We start from the raw sequence: 22,380 nt of genomic DNA on the forward strand, positions 1-22,380 counted from the left end.
GTCTTGGTCAACTATATCCTTGATGTGAAGGGCATTTTTATTCTTACCTCACGTCTGGAATTCCGCTTGATTGTCCATGTCTGATCCAAGGCTGTACTGAGGTCTGGAGCGGAGTTGTTCTGGCAGATTTCAAACTGAGTTTTAATAAGCAGATTATTGCCAAGCAAATTATTTTTGTTTGCATTAATACTGATACCTCCCATCACTTTTATAATGACCGATAGTAGACTGGGTGGTAACTAGCTGGTTTGATTTCTCCTGCTTTTTGTGTCTTGGGAATGCCTGGGTAATTTTACATATTGTCAGGCAGATTCCACTGTGGGTGTTGTATTGAAACAGTTTGGCTCAGGATGCAGCATGTTCTGAAGCACCTCTTCGGTACTGCTGTCAAGGCCCACAGCAGTATCCTGTGCTTTCAGACATTTTTTATATCATTTGGAGTGAATTAAATCAGTTGAAGACTGGCATCTATGATATTGGAAACCACTGAGGAAGACTGAGATGGATCATCCAATCAACATTCCTGGCTTAAGATTGTTGCAAATGCTTTAGCCTTACTTTTTTAAACTGACGTTCCCATAATTGACAATTGGGATATTTGTGGAGACTCCTCCTCAAGTGTGTTGTTTAATTGTCAGCCACTATTCACAATGGATATGGCTGGACTGCAGAGCTTAGATCTCTCTTGTCACGTGGACTGACCAGGACCTGGAGAGTGGTGGGTGAAGGAGGAGTGTCTGGCTGCAGCAGCAACAACACCAGGATGAATGGGATCAGCTTCACCCCGGTCCAGGCTTTCCCTTTGAGTGGTCTTCTGAACTGACTCCCTCTGGAAGCACTCTCAGGCGGAGGCACAAGGTCGAGATGTAGGTCCAGGCACAAGATGGAGGAGATGTAGCGGTCTTGGCCTGGTGTGATGGTCTCCCACTGTGGAAATCTCATCTCCATGTGGAAAGCTTCTTCGTCTTCGTCTTCAGTGGAGGCTTCCAGCCCAGTATTCTGGCAGACCAGTGTGGTGGTCTCATCTTGGCTGCGTCTTCAATATATTCTATCGTTCCTTAAGCACTTTTCCCTGGCTCCAGGAGCTGTTAACCGAACTGTAATGAACTTTGTCATAATTTTATTTTTTAAAGTTATTATGTATAACTTCTGTCATTGATGTAAGTGCTGCGGTGGAGCAAGTTATAAAACTTTGCACTGTATTTTTCATGTAAAAGTACACATGACAAGAAATTTTCATTCTATAAATTTCTATTCTATTCTAGATCTGATTCGCTGGTTGTGGAATCCTTTAGGTCTAACATTTGCTGTTTACACTGGTACAAAAGTTATTCTGTTTTGTTGTTTCACGAGGTTAACATTTTTAGGTATGCCTAGTGGTGGTCCCAGCATATCATTCTGCACACTGAATTAAAGCAGGGCTGATTAGTTTGTTTGATGTTTGTACAGTGGGGGTTATCCCAGGCTATGACATTGCAGATTGTATTGAAGTACAATTTACTGCTGCTGGATGCTGTTCTTGAATTGGAAAATCAATTCAAAGTCTTTTCATTTATCACAGTGGTAGAGCCACACAACACGATGCGAAGATGGCATTTCATTCCCAAAAGGACTGCGTCATTTTCACTCTTGCTAACAATATCACAGACAGTTGCATCTGTCACAGGCAGGCAGATAGGTGAGGATGAGGTCAAGACTGTTTTTCCATTACAACCTGCCCTGCCATACATCCAGTCAATCAGCGATGTCCCTGAAGACTCAACCAATTTGATCAGTAGTGGTGCTAACGAACCACACTTAATGGTGGACACTGAGGTTGCCCTTAGATTACATTCCGTGCCCAGTGTTTCTTCTAAGTGATGTTCAACAGGGAAAGGTACTGAACTATCCAGTGCGGTGGTATGGATTGGAGCAGGTACATGGTAACCAGCAATAGTTTCCTTGCCCATGTCAGGGCTCTGCAGTCAATGCTGGGCAGCTCGCACCTGTCTGTATACTACTGTGCCATCAGCTCTTCTATGTCTGTCCTGCCAAAAGGACAAGATATATCCAGGGATGGTGATGATGGTGTCTGGGATATTATAAGGTATGATTCCATGTATGTGACTATGTCAAGCTGCTGCTTGACTAGTCTGTGAGTCAGTTGTCCCAACTGTGGCATTTGCCCCAGTTGTTAGGCCGGATGATTTTGCAAGGTCAACCAGCCCTTGTATTCCATTGATTTTTCTAGTGCCTTATTTGATGCTATGTTGTCCACCTAATTTTTGTTCAGACATTTTAGTGATTGATACAACTGAATGGCTTTAGAGGCAACATAATTACTCTGGCTCTGGGGTCACATCTAGGCCACATCAGGTAAGGACCGCAGTTTTCCTTTCTTCAAAAACATTGGATGGGTTGTTAAAGCAGTTTACAATCCATCATTAGACTTTTAAGCCCAGATTTTTTTTTATTGAATGCACATTCTATGATCTATTGAGTGAGATTTGAACTTGGATCCCCAGAACATTGCCTAGAGGTCTATAGGAATCTAGAGACTTGTCTATCTTATCTAGAAGCAGATCAATGACCTGTTACAGTTAAATGCATTTGTGTTTCAATGTCTAGATCATTCAACTGTCCATCAGTGTACCTATGGTGGCTTTATCTTTTAGTTTGAGTAATAACCATTTAAGGTGACTCACTGTTTCTGCTCATATACACATTTAAAAAATGTCCAAACTGGTGTAGAACTTCCTATTTCTTGAGTTTCAATTTTGGTAATCATCCTATATGTGAAACATTCAAGCACAATGCTAAAATCCATTAAACTTAACCTACATTGAACTTTTATGTTCAATTCCCCATTCTTTAACTTCAACACAAAATAAAACAATTGGCTAGTCAAGCACAGTCTGCTTACCCCACATCGCGATCCTAAAAGGGTTAACCCTAACGTAACCTTTGTTCCTTTGTTTAAGACTCACCCATTAAGTACACATTCTTTCCACAACCACTTTAAGAAGACCAGTTTGATTTTATAAACTTCAATCAAATCATCCATAGTTTTTCTAAACTCTTGTGAAAACAAGTCTAGCCTGTTCAATCTTTCTTAACAGGACAAACTGTTGTTTGCAGTTATCAAGTTAATGTACTTCCTCTGAACCACCTCCAACACATTTACATTCTCGTAGTTGTGGTTACGCTCACCGAGCTGGGAAGTCGATTTGCAGGCATTTTGTCCCCTGTCTAGATGAGAACTTCCGAGCTTTGGAGCCTCTTGTGAAATGCTGCTGTACTGTGTCTTCTGGAATTTATTTGGTTCTGTTCCTGCTGCTTCCGGTTTTCGGTTGTTGTTGTACTGGCTGGTATATTGCTTCTCGGAGTATATGCTTGTTGACTGAGTCCGTGGATGAGTGTCATACTTCTAGGAATTCTCTGGCTATCCTCTAGTTAGCTTGTCCTATGATTGTTGTGTTCTCCCAGTTGAATTTGTGGTCCCTGTCATCTGTGTGTGGGGCAACTGGTTGTGGTGTTTCGTGGTTGTGGTGTTCATCGATGTGGATAGTTAGTTGTTTGCCTATATGCCTTATATTGTGTTTTGTGCAGTCTTTGCATGGAATCTTGTAAATTACCTTAGTCTTGTACATGATGAGTATCGAGTCTTTTGTCCTGGTGAGTTAACATTCTTTTACATTTACATTCTTCCTTAAATATTCAGACTGAAATTGCATACAATATTTGAGATGTGGCCTCACCAATGCCCTGCATAAGTGAAGCATAACAGCTTTAGTTTTATGTTCAATTCCTCTTGCAACAGAGGATAGTATTCTGCAATAATTTTTAATCATTTGTTACTGTGTCCTAACTTTTCGTAATTCGTACACATGCACATCTAGATCTCTCTGGACCTAGGAATTCTGAAGGTAAAAACAATGACTGCAGATGCTGGAAACCAGATTCTGGATCCGTGGTGCTGGAAGAGCACAGCAGTTCAGGCAGCATCCAAAGTGCAGCGAAATCACTGCACTTTGGATGCTGCCTGAACTGCTGTGCCCTTCCAGCACCACTGATCCAGAACTAGGAATTCTGAAGTCATTCTCTGTTTACATACTATTTGCTTTTGTTTTCCTTCCAGCCAAAGTGATCAACTTCACATTTTCATACATTATGTTTCATCTACGAGATTTTTGCCCACTCAACTGACCTATCCATATTGCTTTGCATCCTTGTCATGTCACTTTCACAACATACATTCCTACCTATAATTAAAGCAAAAAGACTGCTAATGCTGCAAATCTGAAACAAATACCAAGAATGCTTGAGAAAGTCAGCTGATCTCGCAATATCTAAAGAAGTCAGACCAGACTCGAACCTTCAACTCTCTCCACAGATGCTGTCAGACCTGCTGAGTTTCTCCAGAATCTTCACAATTTGTTATGTACTTGCTTACCTTTCTTCATCTATAAATTTGGCCAGCATGTCTTTAATCCCCTCATCTAAGTCATTGATAAAAAGTATGAAAAGAAAGCCCAGCATAGATCTCTATGGGACACTACTCGTCATACGTTGCCAACCTGAAACACATGCATGCCACTCTTTCAAAGAATTCCAATCAATGGGTTAAAGATAATTTTCCTTTAAAACAACATGCAGACTTTTCTTCATTGCCTTCAGATTTTCCAAGTGCTCAGTTATAACCCCAACAATGTTCAATTCAAATAGCTTCCCCGTGACTATTAAGCTAACAGGCCAATAGTTTCTGACTCCCTCTCTCCCTTGTTGAATAGAAAGGTTATAGTTGCTTCTTTTGAATTTGATGGAACCTTTCCAGAATCTCAAAATTCTGGAAAATTAATACTAACACATCTACAACCTCATTAGCCACCTCCTTTAAAAAAAACCCAAGATGTGCACTAACAATTCATTTACTTTGTTATAAATGCTATGTACATTCTGGTAAAGAGCAACTAATGTTGGCTTTTGTTACCTTCATAGCACCTTGATTCGCATAGGGATAAGAAAATTAGGGAAGTAAACACGTGGCTAAGAGATTTGTGTGGGAAAGAGGGGTTCCATTTCATGGGACACTGGCATCAGTTTTGGAACGGGAGCGATCTATACCGATGGGGCGGTCTCCACCTGAACTGATCTGGAACCGGTATTCTAGCGAATAGGATAAATAGGGTGGTCACCAGGACTTTAAACTTGTGAATCGAGGGGAAGGGAAAGGGAAAGCAACAGGGAGTATGGAGTCAAGTAGAAAGATATGCAACAGGTTAGCATGTGTGCAGGGTTTACATTCAAGGCAGACTAGGAATGAAGCAAAACGGAAGGATAACTTAGGACATTATACTAGAGATGTTGGAAATTATGATGATGAGAAAATTAGTATTAAGGCTCTTTACCTGAATGCTCATAGTACTCGTAACAAAGTAGATGAGTTAATGGCACAAATCATCGTGAATGATTATGATGTGGTAGGCATCACAGTGAGTTCAGGACTGGCATCCAAATGCCTCTCAAATGTTGCAATTGTACCAGCCTCCACCACTTCCTCTGGCAGCTCATTCCATACCCGTAAAACCCACTGAGCGAAAAAGTTGTCCCTTAGGTCTCTTTTATATCTTTCCCCTCTCACCCTAAACCTATGCCCTCCAGTTCTAGGCTCCCCCACCCGAGGGAAAAGACTTTATCTATTTATCCTATCCATGCCTCTCCTGATATGTAACCCTCTATAAGGATACCCCTCAGCCTCTGACGCTCCAGAGAAAATAGCCCCAGTCTATTCAACCTCTCCCTATAGTTCAAATCCTCCAATCCTGGCAACATCCTTGTAAATCTTTTCTGAACCCTTTCAAGTTTCACAACGTCTTTCTGATAGGAAGGAGACCAGAACTGCACAACAGTGGCCCAACTAATGTCCTGTACAGCCGCAACATCACTTCCCAATCCTGTACTCAATATTCTGACCAATAAAGGAAAGCATACCAAATGGCTTTTTCACTCTCCCATCTACCTGCGACTCCACTTTCAAGGAGCTATGAACCTACATTCCAAGGTCTCTTTGTTCAGCAACACTCCCTAGGACCTTACCCTTAAGTGTATAAGTCCTGGTAAGATTTGCTTTCGCAAAATGCAGCATCTTACATTTATCTGAATTAAACTCCTTCTGCCACTTCTCAGCCCATTGGCCCATCTGATCAAGATCCTGTTGTAATCTGAGATAATGTTCTTTGCTGTCCACTACACCTCCAATTTTGGTGTCATCTGCAAACTTACTAACTGTATCTCCTATGCTCACATCCAATTCATTTATGTAAATGTCGAAAAGCAGTGGACCCAGCACTGATCCTTGTGGCACTTCACTGATCACAGGCCTACAGTCTGAAATCCACCACCATCCTCTGTCTTCTACTTTTGAGTCAGTTCTATACCCAGATGGCTGGTTCTCCCTGCATTCCGTGAGATCTAACCTTGCTACCCAGTCTCCCATGGGGAACTTTGTTGAACGCCTTACTGAAGTCCATATGGATCACATCTACTGCTCTGCTCTTATCAATCCTCTTTGTTGCTTCTTCAAACAATTCAATCAAGTTTGTGAAACATGATTCCCCATGCACAAAGCCATGTTGACTATCCCTAATCAGTCCTTACCTTTCCAAATACATGTACATCCTGTCCCTCAGGATTCCCTCCGACAACTTGCCACCACTGACGTCAGACTCACTAGTCTATAGTTCCCCGGCTTGTCCTTCCCACCTTTCCTAGACAATGGTGCCATGTTAGCCAAACTCCAGTCTTTCGGTGCCTCACTTGTGACTATTGATGATACAAATATTTCGGTAAGAGGCCCAGCAGTCACTTCCTTAGCTTCCCACAGAGTTCTAGGGTACACCTGAACAGTTCCTAGGGATTTATCCACTTGAATGTGTTTCAAGACATTCAGCACTTCCTCCTCTTTAATGTGGACATTTTTTCAAGATGTCACCATCTATTTCCCTACATTCTATATCTTCCATGTCCTTTTCCACAGTAAATACTGATGCAAACTACTCTTTTTGTTTCCCTCCATTTTCAGTGGCTCCACACAAAGGCTACCTTGCAGCTTTTTGAGGGGCCCTGTTCTCTCCCTAGTTACCCTTTCGTCCTTAGTGAGTTTGTAAAAACTCTTTGGATTCTCCTTAACTCTCTTTGCCAAAGCTATCTCATATCCCCTTTTTGCCGTCCTGATTTCCCTCTTAAGTATACTCTTCTAAGGATTCACTCGATCTATCCTGACTATACCTTGCATATGCTTCTTTCTTTTTCTTAACCAAACCCTCAATTTCTTTCATCATCCAGCATTCCCTATACCTACTGATTAAATTCAACATGGGCAAATGCAAGGTCTTGCATTTTGGAAAAAAAGATTACAGGCCTGGACTATTTTCTAAACGGTGAGAAAATTCATAAAACCAAAGTAACAAAGGGATCTGGGAGTGCTAGTCCAGGATTCACTAAAGGTTGTCTTGAAGGTTGAGTCCATGATTGAGAAAGCAAATGTAATGTTATCATTTATCTCAAGAGGGTTGGAATATAAAAGCAGAGATGGGCATCTGAGAATTTATAAAGCTCTAGTCAGGCCCCATTTAGAATACTGTGTCCAGTTTTGGACCTCACACCTCAGGAAGGATATACTGCCCCTGGAGTGTGGACAGCGGGGATTCACACGGTTGATCCCTGGAATGGTAGGCCTAATATACGATGAATGGCTGAGGATCCTGGGATTGTATTCATTAGAGTTTCAAAGGTTGAGGGGAGATCTAATAGAAACTTACAAGATAATGCATGGCTTAGAAAGGGTGGACACTGAGAATTTGTTTCCATTAGGCGTGGAGACTAGGACCCGAGGGGCCAGCCTTAAAATTAGAGGGGGTCAATTTAAAAAGGAAATGAGGAGACATTTCTTCAGCCAGAGATTGGTGGGCCTGTGAAATTCATTACCACGGAACGCAGTGGGCTGAATGGCCTTAAGTCCACTCCTATGTCTTATGGTCTTAACTAGTCTTGACTGCTGGTCAATCTTATGCTTTTTTTCCTCTCTGTCCCTTCCTGCCATTTTCTTACATTGATTTCTCAAATTAATGTTTTGCGGTCTTATCTCAACCGTAACCTTTGATTTGTTACATTTACCCAAAGTTGATTTCTCACTCCCCCCCCCCATATTTAGTTTGAAACCTTCTCTACTTACATAGATTTTATTGGCTCACATAAATTCCAGTCCCGGTATGGTTCGCTTATAGACTATCATAACAGTATAGTCCCCTGTTCCCCAATACTAGTGACAGTACTCCACAAAGTGTACAGGTATTTACTTCTAAAATCTTATTTACTCTGTGCCAGTTTGTATGTTATAGGCAGAAATCCAGAGTTTATTACATTTGAGGTTCTGCTTTTCAATTTAGCTTCTAACGTCTCATACTCTGTCTGCAGAACTTCCTTCCTTGTCCTACCTTTATTGTTGAACTTATGTCCCTGAATTCTCATCTTTCTACCTCAAGTTCTTCTGAAGCCTAGAACAGATACCCCGAACCCTGGCATCAGGCAGACAGCATTGTCATTTGGCTCAAAGTTTTTGCTGCAAAGAACTGTGTTAATCCTCCGCACTATACACTCCCCTCACACTAATTATCTAAGTGCTGTCTCACAGACAATTGGCCCATTGATCCACTTCATTATTTACCCTCCCTAGCTGGACTGAGAACATACTAGTCAACACAGTGCAGAAATTCCATGCTCTTCTTTCACTTCACTGTAAAATGATCCCAATCAATATTTGGGTGATTAAAGATCCTCACACTTTAATTTTCTTTGCAGGTTTGCTTCTCTACCTCTCACTCACTATTTGGAAACCTATTGAATTCATGCAGTATCACAATTGCAAATACTTGCTGGTCATCTTTATGCTGCCATCCCTTCATGGATATGATGTTGGATTGAATGTTCCTATCACGCATCATGCCCACCATTTGAAAAATCAGTGGAAACACATTTGGCGTCTGAGATGGGGTGATCAAGATGGATTTAAGGAAGGAATGGGGCATAGGTGACAGGGGCAAGGACAAGGGGTATTTTTCTGTGGCCTGATTTCAGCCTTTTTTTTTCTAGCAGCATAATGCATTCCTAGAGCATGCCAAAGCATCTGGAATTACACATGTACATGCCGTGACTGCACAATCAAATTCAGGTCAGTCACTAGTTCTGAGCAAAATATTGTAATTTAATGCTAGGCTTTCAGTTGAACTTGAATTAAGATAATAAAAGACAAATTAATTAAATGTATAAATGCACTCATTATTTGTATTATATATTTTGCAAAATCTTTGTTATTGACTTTGTACCAACTACTTAGAGGAAATAAGATGCAACTTATAAATATATTCAAAAATAATTTTTAAAAGATTATGACAACTTGGGTTAAAACTTCACTATCAGAGTGAAAAACCTACTTCAGCAAAACAAAATATTCTAAATATAATGTACATTAGAAGACATTGCCACAAAGCATGAAAAAAGTCACAATAAGTCTCATAATGAATATTGAAAATGCAAGCAATAATATTTTTAAAAGTACAAATGATTACAGACATTTATAGCTACTGAGCTAACAAGTTTCTGCTCACTTCGAATAGAATCTGATTGTATAGTGTCATTTGGTCAGTACTCCAAATAATTGCCATTACCAGTTGAACATTCAATAATTCTCCTCATGCTTAATTGTTTCAATAGAAAGAACAAAATGTGCATTCATATGCTAAATTGCATAAGTTCAAACATTTGGAATCACCTTACAGCCAATAAAGTACATTTGGAGTGAAGTCACTGGTCTAATATTGATAGAACAGCAGTTACAAACGCTCAAGGGTTCCATAAATAGTTATGAAATCAGACTGTTGACTTTAGAAATTCAGATTTCCAAATGAACATTGATTAAGGTTCTGAACAAATTTCTTGTCTCTTTGTTGCATTATGTCATGTAACCTGAGGAGCTACGTGATCCCTAAGATTCTTCAGCATAAAACCGATCAATTCTAACAATGCAAAACGAGTTTGAGTATTTATATTCTTGAGAAAATAAAAAGCTGATTATACCATTAAAATTGTTAATAGAAATTAAATTTTACATACTAAGTAGAATCACCATTGTCCCACTCTTTGATTAGAGGGGGACAACTAATGGTGAATATAACCTGAGCATCACCATGATTCAAGTGAGGAGTAAGATCAAGAAGGCAAAAACATTCATGGCAACCTTAGGAAATGTGGCAATTTAACTTAGGCTGCACTCTGCCTTACAAACTAGCTGCCCAGGCAAATGAGCTAACCAGCTCCCTAGAAAATCAAAACCCAAATTCATGAGGAGTTGACGTTCATTGCTGTAAAGACCATACAAGATCCTCATTGCATCATGTCAGGCCCAATGCATTTAAGTATCTTTCTAAATGGAATAACAAGCTTCAGGATTTCATGGTACTAAGCACAACCAGAACTCTATCCTGCCAAGGAGCACAACAGGTCTAAGTTTGGTCTAGAGGCTATAGAACAATTACTTTAATTTAACAGTGTATTCTGGGTGATCTCACTCTTTACCTATCAAACTAAAATTTCAAAACTAGGTTTTTCCCATGATTTGCTCATTATGTGTTTTCAAAAATCATGTGAAATAACATTGAACTCACCACTTGTAGTAAAGCAAGGTAGCCAGCCCCAACATTATCAAAGTTGATTTTTACATTTTTCCATCGTGCGGTTTCATTAAGCTGCTCACAATCACTTTCATTGTCAACAATCTTGATGGAGAACTGTTTTCCATCAGTTACATTGATACAGTGGTAGTATCTTCCAGCAAAAAGATTTACACCCATTATACTGAAAATGAGCCAGAATATCAGGCAGACAAGTAGCACATTCATAATGGATGGAATTGCTCCAAGAAGTGCATTGACGACGACCTAATCAAGAGAATTACGGAAAGATACATTAAACATGTTATACATGTTTGAATTGGAAAAGTTCCTTGCTAATATAAACAGAAAACATTAGTTCTATTAAAAGAACTTTCTGTAAACTGTAGATTATGTATATTAAAGATTCAATATACTAGTAAACAAACAACAGAAACATTGTGCATAAATAAGAAAATAGAAACAATATACAGCAACTTCAGGGAAGTATTTGACCAGATGACATTGCATGTATTGAAAAAAGTAAAATAAAGCAAAAAACCTTGTGGTGGATCGATGATGTCACAGAATTGATTACTGCAAAAAGAATGCAAAATTATGAGTAAAGTGCAGACATCAAAATCAAAAACCATTGGAAAAATAGTGAAATTAGAAAATAAAATCAAACAATGAGAGTTTAGCGGATGTGAGTTTACATTGGCCAAATGTAATACTAATGATTACCTTTTGGTACCCTCACAGGTCAATAACATGAAGTGTGAAGCAACTGTCTGCATGAAGCTATGCTATCTAGAAATACATATTAAGCATTTGAATGTAAAATTCACTTGATTTATCTGCATTCATTGAAATTCAGTGGGTCTCATTTATCTCTACACCCAATTTTCTAATTTATTCTCTATGATTATATCTGATGTGCACTCCCAGCAGGCATAAACTTACAGCTGGGGCATAAACTCATGGAATTCATTTAAATTTGTTTCTCAAAATTTTTCAAAAGCTAAGTCAAAGAGCTAGAAATTGAACCTATGTCATTTTATTGATAATTTTCAACTAAAGCATACATTCATTTTGTGTGAAAAATACCAACTTAACTGTTCAAATACAATAAGCAATCATGTGATAACTATATGTCAGCTGGATAATATGTACTTCATTGCTTTCATTTAAAAATATACATTATTGTTTTCTTCTAAATAAAGGTTCAAAATCTTTCTTTAGTTTTTCTAGAGGCATCATTGTAATAACATTTGCATGTGGAAATACTCCAATGGAAAAAAATCTCACAAGTGAAAAGCTGTATAGAAAAGTGTAAGTGAATTTTACATATCATAATACTTAATGGTATGTGGCCATGTGTTGAGATATTGTAATGAAGGATAGTATAGAAAATGCAAGATAACCACTTCTGTAAGGGTCCCTATTTCATTAGGATCTAAATGCATATCAGACACATGCAAACTTGTGGCACTGTTCATCTTACCCTCATGCCTTCAAAACGTGACAAGGCCCTAAGAGGTCTCAAAGCTCTCAGTGTCCTAAGGGACTTAATAGCACCTAGTTCTGAGTAGCCCAGGGTATTAGCTACAAGGCTCACCAGAGACACCTATACAAAAAACACAATTGAAATGGTTACTGCAATTTGTAAAACATCTGATGTAGCATTTATCATAAATTACTTCAGAAGAATATAAACTGAATAATCTCAATCAGCTGCATGGACAATCCTTGTTCTTGGAAGAATAACCTGTACTCAGTTACCTAGACAAATGAAAGAATGGGCACAATAGTACAGCAATTAAAATCAGAAATGCTCAAAAGACCACAATCAGATGGGTGCAGGTACCTTGGAGGGAAGAAAATTATAGAGGCAAAATGCAGTGAAGAGACTGAAAAACAAGGATAAGAATTTTAAAATTAAAATTGTGCTTAACCGAGATACACTGCTAGTCAGTACTGAGATACACTGCTAGTCAGTTAGTACAGGGACAATACATTAACTTCGTTCAAGTAAGCACACAGGCAGCAAAGCTTTGGATGACTTTAAGTTTATGAAAGGAAGAAAGTGGGTGGCTAGCCAGGCATCTTTAGAATTGTCAAGCGAGGTGGTGCCAAAGGGCACGAATGAGGTTTTAGCAGCAGAGGCAGAGGCAGGGTTAGGTGGAAGGAGGTAGTCAGAATTTTATTTCAAGGTTAAGCAACAAGCAAATTCAGTTTAACCTCAAGAAGTTGCCACGGAGAAGGACGATGTCAGTGGCTAGGGAGCAGAATTTGTAGTGGGGACCAATTAGCAGGAGTCAGAAAAAAATGCTGATTTTTGCGTAAACATATTGTTATGAAAAAACCCACAAAGGGGGTGGATCAAGGCCAGCCAACCCCAGGAAGAAGCCAGAGGCAGCCACAGCGGCTGCCGAGTGCTGTTTAAAATACCTGACTTTGTCCTGTGGAACTGCATCTAAGTATCATGTAGCGGATAGTAAAATATCTTCGAGTCCTCACTGCTCAATTCCATAGATTCATGCCAACTCGTACTGACCTATATAGAACCAATAAACTCCCCAGTAACAGTGGAGTGTGCAAAACAAGCTTTTATTTAGAAAAAAGAACTAGTCATCTATTCATAATTTTTCACCTGTGTTAAAAAAGCCATTTTATTACAGGGAAATAGAAGTATCAGTCACCAAAACCTATTCATACCACAAACTGCAAGCACTTGAAATCTTTCAACCTTGTGTAAAAATACAGCTTACAATTGGCAAAAGGGATGAGAGAGCCAGCATTGACAATGTAATAATGTTTTAAGGGGCTTGGGTGTTTTGACGCATTTATGGATGTTTGGATTCTCAGCCAAGAATGCAAAATATGACTTGGAGCCAAAAGAAAGCAAAAAAAAACACTGGTTATATCACACACACACACACACACACACACTTAAAATTCAAAATAAAGTTAAAACAAGTTAGAGACTTTGAATTTGTATAAACGGTTTACAGGTAATGTATGAAGTCCAAAAGATTATCTTAAATGAGTAACTTGAGTACTATTCTGGATTATTACAAAAGTTATTTCGTAGGTGATGTTTCACTTATTAAAGTCAGTGACATTGTTGAATAGTGAACCCTTATCTGCTTTAGGACCAGTGCCAACATTGAACATTCTGAGCGATACTGGAACATGGAAAGAAACTTCCTACTACACTATCACATAACAATACTATTTTATTTCAAAAAATCTATTGAATCTAAGAACAGTAGTTATGACCATATCCCTGAGAAACTTTCACTAAATGCAGCAATCCTGAGTTATATGGTAGCAGATATAATGCACCAAATCTCTGGGTTTGTTATCTCGAAATAGGATATCAACAGAAAAAAAACTCAGAATACGTACATCAACAATGAGGAAATCCAGCCAACACCAAGCATTTGTGAAATACTTCACAAAACCATAGGCCACCCACTTCAGCAGCATTTCCAGAATAAAGATGTAGGTGAAGATTTTATCAGCATATTCCAGCATTGACTTGACGTTGTGTTTTTGTTCAATGTAAATATCTTCAAATGCCTAAAAGTGAGATATGAGGTAAAAATACTAGTATTTTAAAAAAAGATAATTTGAATTCGCTCATGAGATTTTTGACCTCTTTATTTCTGTTTCCAACTAACACCACAAGCTTTCTCAGTCTAACAGGCCGAGTTAGTTCAGACCAGAGTGCTTGACACAGTTGCTGCTGTTTTACTTTGCTGTTGACTAGTAGGGTTGACCATAAGATGTAGGAGCAGAAGGCTACCATTCCACTCATCAAGTTTGCTTTGCTGTTCAATGAGATGATAGCTGATCTGATAATCCTTAACTCCATTTTCCCAATTCCCCCATAACCCAAATTTCCTTTCTGATCAGAAGTTTGTCTAACTCAGCTTTGAATATATATAGCCCTGACCCAGCTTCAACAGTTCTCTGCAGTAAGGATTTCCATAGATTCACCACCTCCGAAAGGAAGAAATTCCTCCTCATCTCTCTGTTAAGTGTACAATCTCTTATTCTGACATTAAGCCCTCTGGTCTCAGATTCTCACAGAAAGGGAAACAATCTTGCTGCATCTACTTTGCAAAGTCTTCCTGCATGTTTCAATAAGGTTGCCTCACATTCTTCTAAATTTGAAAGAGTACAAGCCCAACTTATTCACCTACTCGTCATATGACAGTCTCTCCATACCTGGTAGCAGCCAAGTAAACCTTCACTGGATTGCCTCCACTGCCAGTATATCTTTTCTGAGATAAATGGCTGAAAACTGCTCACAGTATTCCAGCTACGGCCTGATAGGTGCCTTGTACAGATTTAGCAAAACCTCCCTACTTTTATACTCTATTCCCTTTGCAATATAAGCCAACCTTTCCATTTGCCTTCCCTATTACCTCATTAACGGATGCTAGCTATTTGTAATATTTGGATGAGGACATCCAAATAACTGTTCCACAGCTTTCTGTGATCTTTCTGATTTAATTTTTATTCTTATTCACGTGTACAATGTGTATGTTGTTGGCTGGCCAACTTCTAATGCCTAACCCTAGTTGCCCTTGAGAAAGTGGCAGTGAGCTATCTTATTGAACTACTGCAAGCTATATGCTGTAGATGGACCCACAATGCGCTTATAGGGAGGGAATTCCAGGATTCTGATCCAGTGACAGTGAAGGAGCTGCCACTGTCAGGGTTGGAGGGGAGTTTGCAGGTGCTGGTAGTGTTCCCATATATCTGCTGCCCTTGTCCTTCTAGACGGAAGTGGTTGTGGGTTTGGAGGTTCTGTCTAAGGATCTTTGGTGAATTTCTGCAGTGTATCTTGTAAATAATACACACTGCTGCGACTGAGCAATGGTGTGGAGAGACTAGATGCTTGTGGATGAAGTGTCAATCAAATGGGTTGCTTTGTCCTGTATGGTGTCAAGTTTTTGGAGTGTCATTGGAGCTGCATCCAATCAGGCAAGTGGGGAGTATTCCATCATACTCCTGACTTGTGCCTTGTGGATGGCAGACAAGCTTTGTGGAGACAGAAGGTGAGTTACTCATCACAGTATTCCCAGCTTCTGACCTGCACATGTAGCCGCTATATGTATACAGCGAGTCCAGTTGAGATTCTGGTCAACGGTAACCACCAGGATGACAGTGGGGAACTGAGTGTTAGTAACACCACTGAATGTCAAGGGGTGGTAGTTAGATCGTTTCTTATTACTTTCAAGATGGCAGTGGAGTTGCACTCCTGAGTCGAAGTTTGTTCTTTTTTTCTTTTATTTCTTATCTCTTTTCCTGATTTCATTGTTCTTTTTACTTCCCATCCTCAGGCAGCATCACAATGTCTGGGGTGAAATCCAGTGCAGACTCCTGGCCTCAGTATGGACTCAGACTCTCAGCACTCCTGGCCTCAAGTTGAAGCCCAGAGAGGTCTGGGTCAAAAGGACCGTTACGCCAAACTCTTACTTCTTCATTTTTTTAAATTTGTTGCTGGACTTCCTATTTCTTTATTTTTATATTTCTTTCCCCCTAGGAATTTGTACTTAAGATCCTGTACCTAGGTACCTTGGTCTTGAAGATGGCATAAGTGGTGACTTGTAACTTTTCACTGTACTCTTGTGAGTACATGTGACAATAAAGTTAATTTTACTTCTACTGGAGATAGTCATAGCCTGGCATTTCTGTGGTGCACATGTTACTTGCTACCTGTTGGCCCAAGTTTGGATATTATGCAGATCTTGTTACAATATGTACTGTTTCTGTGAATGCTGTGGAACATTATGCAATCATTGGCAAACATCCCACTTCAGCCTTACACTGGTGGTAAGATGATTGAAGAAGCAGCTGAAAATTGTTTGGCCTAAAATACTGTCCTGAGGAACTCCTGCAGAGATGTCCTGCAGCCGAGATGACTGACCTTCAACAACAACAACCATGTTCCTATTTGCTAGGCATGATTCCAACCAGCAGAGTGTTTGTCCCTGATACCCATTGATTCCAGTCTTGCCAGGGCTCCTTGATGCCACACTAAGTCGAATGTGACCATGACATCTAGGGCTATTACTCTCACCTCACCTCTGGAATTCACCAACATTTTTCCATGCTTGAATCAATGCTTAAAGAGGTCAGGAGCTGAGTGGCCCTGGCAGAACTCAAACTGGGTGTCAAACAGCTGGTTATTACTGAGCAAATGTGATTTGACAGCACTGTTGATGACAATTTTCATCACCTTACTCATGTTACTAGACTGATAGGGCGATAATTGGCCGGGTTGGATTTGACCTGCTTTTTGTGTAACTGTACAGGAATAGCTTGGCTAGGGAGTGACAAGTTCTGAAGCACAAACCTTCAATACTAATACCAGAATGCTGTCAGGACCATTAGGCTTTGGAGTATCCAATGCCTTCAACTGTTTCTTGTTATCATAGAAGTATATCAAATTGACAGAAGATTGGTATCTAGGATGCTGGAGACCACTGGAAGAAGCCGAGATGGATCATCTGATCAGCACATCTGGCTGAAGACTGCTGTGAATACTTCAGTATTACTTTTTGCACTTATGTGTTGATCTCTTCCATCATTGAGAATGGGAATATTTGTAGAGCCTCCTCCTCCAGTGCGTTAACTGTCTACCACCTTTCACGACGATGTGGCAGGACTGCAGAGGTTAGATCTGACCAATTGGTTGTGGGAATGCTTAACTCTGTCTATCCTATACTGTTAAGCATACAAGTAGTGTTGTTTGGTGGCTTCACCAGGTAGACAGCTCATTTTGATGTATGCCTGATGTTGCACTTGACATGCCCTCCTGCACTCTCCACTGAACCAGAGTTAATCCCCTGGCTTGATGTTAACAGTTGAATAGACGATATGCCAGGCCATGAGGTTGCACTTTGGGCTGGAACAGAATTCTGCTGCTGATGATTGTACACAGTGCCTCATTGATGCCCAGTCTTGAATTGTTAGATCTGTTCGAAGTTTGTCCATTTAGCACAGTGATACTATCACACAACATGATGGAGCATATTCTGAACGTCAAGACTGGATTTCATCTTCATAGGATTGCGTGGTGGTCACTCTTACCAATATTGTTACGGACAAACGTATCTGCAGCCAGCAAATTGGGAAGGATGAGGTCAAGAATGATTTTCTCCCTTGTTGTTTCCCTCACTATCTGCTGCAGAACCATTCTAGCAGCTATGTCTTTTAGAACTCAATCAGTTTGATCAGTAGTACTGCTGACAAGCCACTCATTGTGGTGGATATTGAAATCCTCTGTCCAGATCACATTTTGCATCCTCGCCACCCTCAGTGCTTCCTCCAAGTATGGTTCAACATAGAAAAGTACTGATTCATTCATTAGGGGAGAATGTTACATGGTAATCAGCAGTAAGTTGCCTTGCCAATTTTTAACCTGGTAGCAGTGAAACTTCAGGGGTCCAGAGTCAATACTGAGGACTCCCAGGTCAACTCTTTCCTGACTATATGCTAATGAGCCAGCACCTCAGCATGCTGAAAATGCTCCCCCTTATTCTAACTCTGAGCCTTGTATTTTTCAGTCAATAATCTATCCATCCTAATGTACTCCCTTCAACATTGTGGGTTCTTATCTTATTAAGTAGCCTAATGTATGGTATTTTATCATATGCCTATTGAAAATGCAAATATATTATACTCTGTGTTGCAGCTTTATCTACTCTGCTTGCTACCTCTTCAAAGAATTCTCATAAGTCTTTCAGGCACAATTTCTCCTCGATGAAGCCATTCCATACAAGCTGGATGGCTTGTTGCAATACAAAAAAATGCTAACAGTTTGGGTTCAATTTCTGCACTGACTGAGGTTACCACAATGGCCTCTCCTTTGCAACTTCAGTTAAGCCACCACCAGTTTTTTCTCTTTCTTTCTCTCTCTCTCTCTCTCTCTCTCTCTCATGAAGGAGAAGCCCTACGGTCTAGTTAGTAGGACAATGGCAACATTACTTTTATTCCAAGATACTCGCTGTTATATCCTTTATAACAGAATCTAACATTTTCCCAATGACAGATGTTAAGCTAAGTAGCTCATCATTATTTATTTTTTGTCTTCTCTTTTTGACATTGGAACTCTAAAAATAAGACATTAGTTCTACTGTGCAGCAAGTTATCAGTTTTAATTTAAATCAGATTTGATGTGTTGAATGATTTGATTTATCTAACTGTCAAGGTGAGAATACTTTAATTGCAATTTCTTAGTGAAGACATACTGGGAAGAGATCTGCTTTCCTCTTGAGATGTCCCCGCTTCCAATATTTTTTAATCTAGTATTTATTAATGGTCCTTTTGTTTCCCATTGTACCATCATCCTTTTGGTCAATTAATCACTCTGCACTTAATCATATTTATGACATTTTTGATATTTCTCCCTTTTCCTACCTTCCCCAGAGGACAATTGTTTAAAAACTTTAATTATTCTTTAAAATCTTGTTTAATGAGCTTGATTGAGTTTTTAGAAGAAATAACAAAAAGAATTGATGAAGGCAGTGGTGGATGTGATCCATATGAACTTCAGTAAGGCATTCGACACGGTTCCTCATAGTAGACTGGTTAGCAAAGTTCTCTCACATGGCATGCAGGGAGAACTGGCTATTTGAATAGAGAACTTGCTCAAAGGTAGAAGACAGAGGATGATGGCAGAGGTTTGCTTTTCAGACTGGAGGCCTGTGACCAGTGGTGTGCTACAAGGATCGGTGCTGGATCTACTACTTCTTGTCATTTATACAAATGATTTGGATGTGAACATAGGAGGTATGGTTCGTACGTTTGTAGACGACACCAAAATTGAAGATGTAGTGGACAGAAAAGAAGGTTACTCCAGAGTACAACAGGACCTTGATCAGATGGGCCAATGGGCCAAGGAGTGGCAGATGGAGTTGAATTTAGATAAATGTGAGGTGCTGCATTTTGGAAAGGCAAATTAGGGCAGGACTATACCTTAATGGTAAGGTTCTGGGGAGTATTGAGGAACAAACAGACTTTGGAGTGCAAGTTTATATTTCCTCGGAAGTGGAGCCGTAGGTAAATAGGATAATGAAGAAGGCATTTGGTATGCTTGTCATTATTGGTCAGTGCACTGAGTATAGGAGTTGGGATCTCATGTGGCTGTACAGTACATTGGTTAGGCCACCACTGGAATACAGTATACAACTCTGGTCTCCCTGTTATAGGAAGGTTGCTGTACAACTTAAAAGAGTTCAGAAAAGATTTACCAGGAGGTTGCCAGGGATGGAGGGTTTGAGCTATAGGGAGAGGCTAAATAGGCTGGGGCTATTTTCCCTGAAGTTTTGGAGGCTGATGAGTGACCTAAGAGAAATTTATAAAATCATGAGAGGCATGGATAGAATAAATAAGACTACGTCTTTTCCCTGGGGTGGAGGAGTCCAAAACTACAGGGCATAGGTTTAGGGTGAGAGGGGAATGATTTAAAAGGGACCTAAACGGCAATTTTTTTCATGCAGAGAGTGGAGCATGTATGGAATGAACTCCAAAAGAAAGAGTTGAAGGTTGGTACAACTCAAATTTTTAAAAGGCATCTGGATAGGTATCTGAATAGGAAGAATTTTGAGGGATATGGGCCAAATGCTAGCAAATGGGATTAGATTTATCGAGGACATCAGGTTGGCATGGATGAGTTGGACTGAAGGGTCTGTTTCCGTGCTGTATATCTCGATGATTCTATAATTTCTTCCAATTTAGAATGCAAAATCTGGACCAAATAGGCTTGCCAGCTGTGAGACCAGAGGGAACTTTCTCATTGGCCAATTGTAAACATCTGGCTTTGTGACAGAATTTCCCAAAATTCAGGCCTTCACTGTAAGTAGCCTACGCCTCCATGGATCAGGCAGTTGATTGTCTTCACCATTCACCCTTGCAAAACATTCCCAGTGCTGGAAGTGGATCAACGGTCTCCCCTCATCTTCCCTCCTATTTTTCTTGCTTCTCATTATCCTATACCAGGGTTGATACCAGAGGACGAGGAAAATTCAATCCACTAAGAGTTTCTCTCCCTATAGATATTGCCAGCATACTGAATGTATCCAGCATTTTCTGCTTTTATTCCCAATTTTCCCCATCGGTCATGTTATGTTTTGGCCGAGGAAATATGCATAGTTATGAATATTGCGCACAGATGTAATTATAGACTATTTCAGTTTTGCAATTCTCAATTTCAATGGCTATTTCTGTCAGAAAGGAGCAATATAACAGTTTTTTTTAAACGCACATAACTTTCCTCACAACCGTAAATATAAGCTGCTACAATCCTAACTGTGAAAAAAGAATTTAAATTGTCTGGTATAACATCATACTCACCAGGGCACCGCTGCTGAGAAGAATCATGAAAATAATGAATGTTTCAAACCAATTGTGTTCTACTATTCTGTAGCAAGTCTTCCGGAGGTTCCACCATGATTTACCTCTGCCTTCTTGTATGTTGACATAGCAGTATGGGAATTTTTGTACACATCCTGAAAATAGGATAAAAAATAATGTCCATGACAGGCCTATTAAACTTAGCAACTATATTTCCTGCAAGGAAAGAAGATATTTGACGAACACCTTCATTCAGACCATAAGCGTGGTTTTGAGCTCTGGCCACTTATCACTTTAATTCTCCAGCCCCTCCGCAGCATTCTATGCATGCCCAGTGAAGCTTAATGTTCAGTTAGGATCTTTATAACCTTTCAATCTGTATACTGATTGAACATCTTCAAACATACTCATTCTTCTTAATTTTGTTTGGAGAAGGAACAGGTATAGCTCTGCAATTATCATTAGTGCCTTTTTTCTAACCCAACTTTTATTTATTGTTTGATTGCAACTCACATTTTTTCTGAATTGGAGGTGCTGGTGTTGGACTGGAGTGTACGAGGTTAAAATCACACAACACCAGGTTATAGTCCAACAGGTTTATTTGGAAGCACTAGCTTTCAGTCCGTTGCTCCTTTATCAGGTGGTTGTGGAGTATAAGATCGTAAGACACAGTATTTCTAGCAAAGGTTTACAGTGTGATGCAACTGAAATTATAGATTGAAAAAGTCCTGGATTGTTAAGTCTCACATCTTTTAGAATGGCCATGATGGTTTCAGTTCTTTCATATGTAAATCCCAGAACTTTTTCTTTGAAAGTTACATTCTCAAGTGAACTTTAACAACAGGTGCTATGTCGACCCAGATAATGCATTGAAGGTGTGAGGTGCCCTGTGTGAGGCTGTCTGTGCCCCAATGTTCAGACAGATTCTATTTCTAAAAAAGAGATTTACAGTATCTTACATAGATTCATGAAGTTTTTGAGCAAAATAAAATATAATTCTGCAAGTACAAATTCACCCCACAAACTTATGTGTGTGTGCATGCGCGCTTGGAGAATGGTCACCTGAAGGTCCGAGGTTGAAAGCCCTAGACCGCTGAAGTGTTCTCCGACTGGGAGGGAACACTCCTGTCTGGTGATTGTTGTATAGTGTCCATTCATGTGTTGCCATGACCTCTGCTCGGTCTCGCCAATGTATCATGCCTCAGGGCATCCTTACCTGCAGCAGTATGATGGAGACAATGTTGGCCGAGTCACACGAGTACCTGCCACGTGCATGGTGGGTGGTGTCCCCACGTGGAATGGTGGCATCCGTGTCAACATG

At 39.8% G+C, this 22,380-nt stretch overlaps 1 protein-coding gene across 4 annotated transcripts in view; it reads right to left on the reverse strand.

Moving 5' to 3' along the window:
- The window catches only part of scn1laa (sodium channel, voltage-gated, type I-like, alpha), a 159,968-nt gene that overhangs the window by 44,997 nt on the left and 92,591 nt on the right, over positions 1 to 22,380 (reverse strand). For all 4 annotated transcript variants that reach the window (XM_060827175.1, XM_060827176.1, XM_060827174.1 and 1 more), the window contains 4 exons: positions 21,060 to 21,214; positions 14,097 to 14,270; positions 12,190 to 12,312; positions 10,701 to 10,973 (listed from right to left, as the gene is read on the reverse strand). In XM_060827175.1, coding sequence (XP_060683158.1) covers positions 10,701 to 10,973; positions 12,190 to 12,312; positions 14,097 to 14,270; positions 21,060 to 21,214 — 725 coding nt within the window. The remainder of the gene's footprint in view (positions 1 to 10,700; positions 10,974 to 12,189; positions 12,313 to 14,096; positions 14,271 to 21,059; positions 21,215 to 22,380) is intronic.

This window comes from Hemiscyllium ocellatum, chromosome 7, assembly GCF_020745735.1.
Source record: "Hemiscyllium ocellatum isolate sHemOce1 chromosome 7, sHemOce1.pat.X.cur, whole genome shotgun sequence".
In the NCBI taxonomy this organism is placed as follows: domain Eukaryota; kingdom Metazoa; phylum Chordata; class Chondrichthyes; order Orectolobiformes; family Hemiscylliidae; genus Hemiscyllium; species Hemiscyllium ocellatum.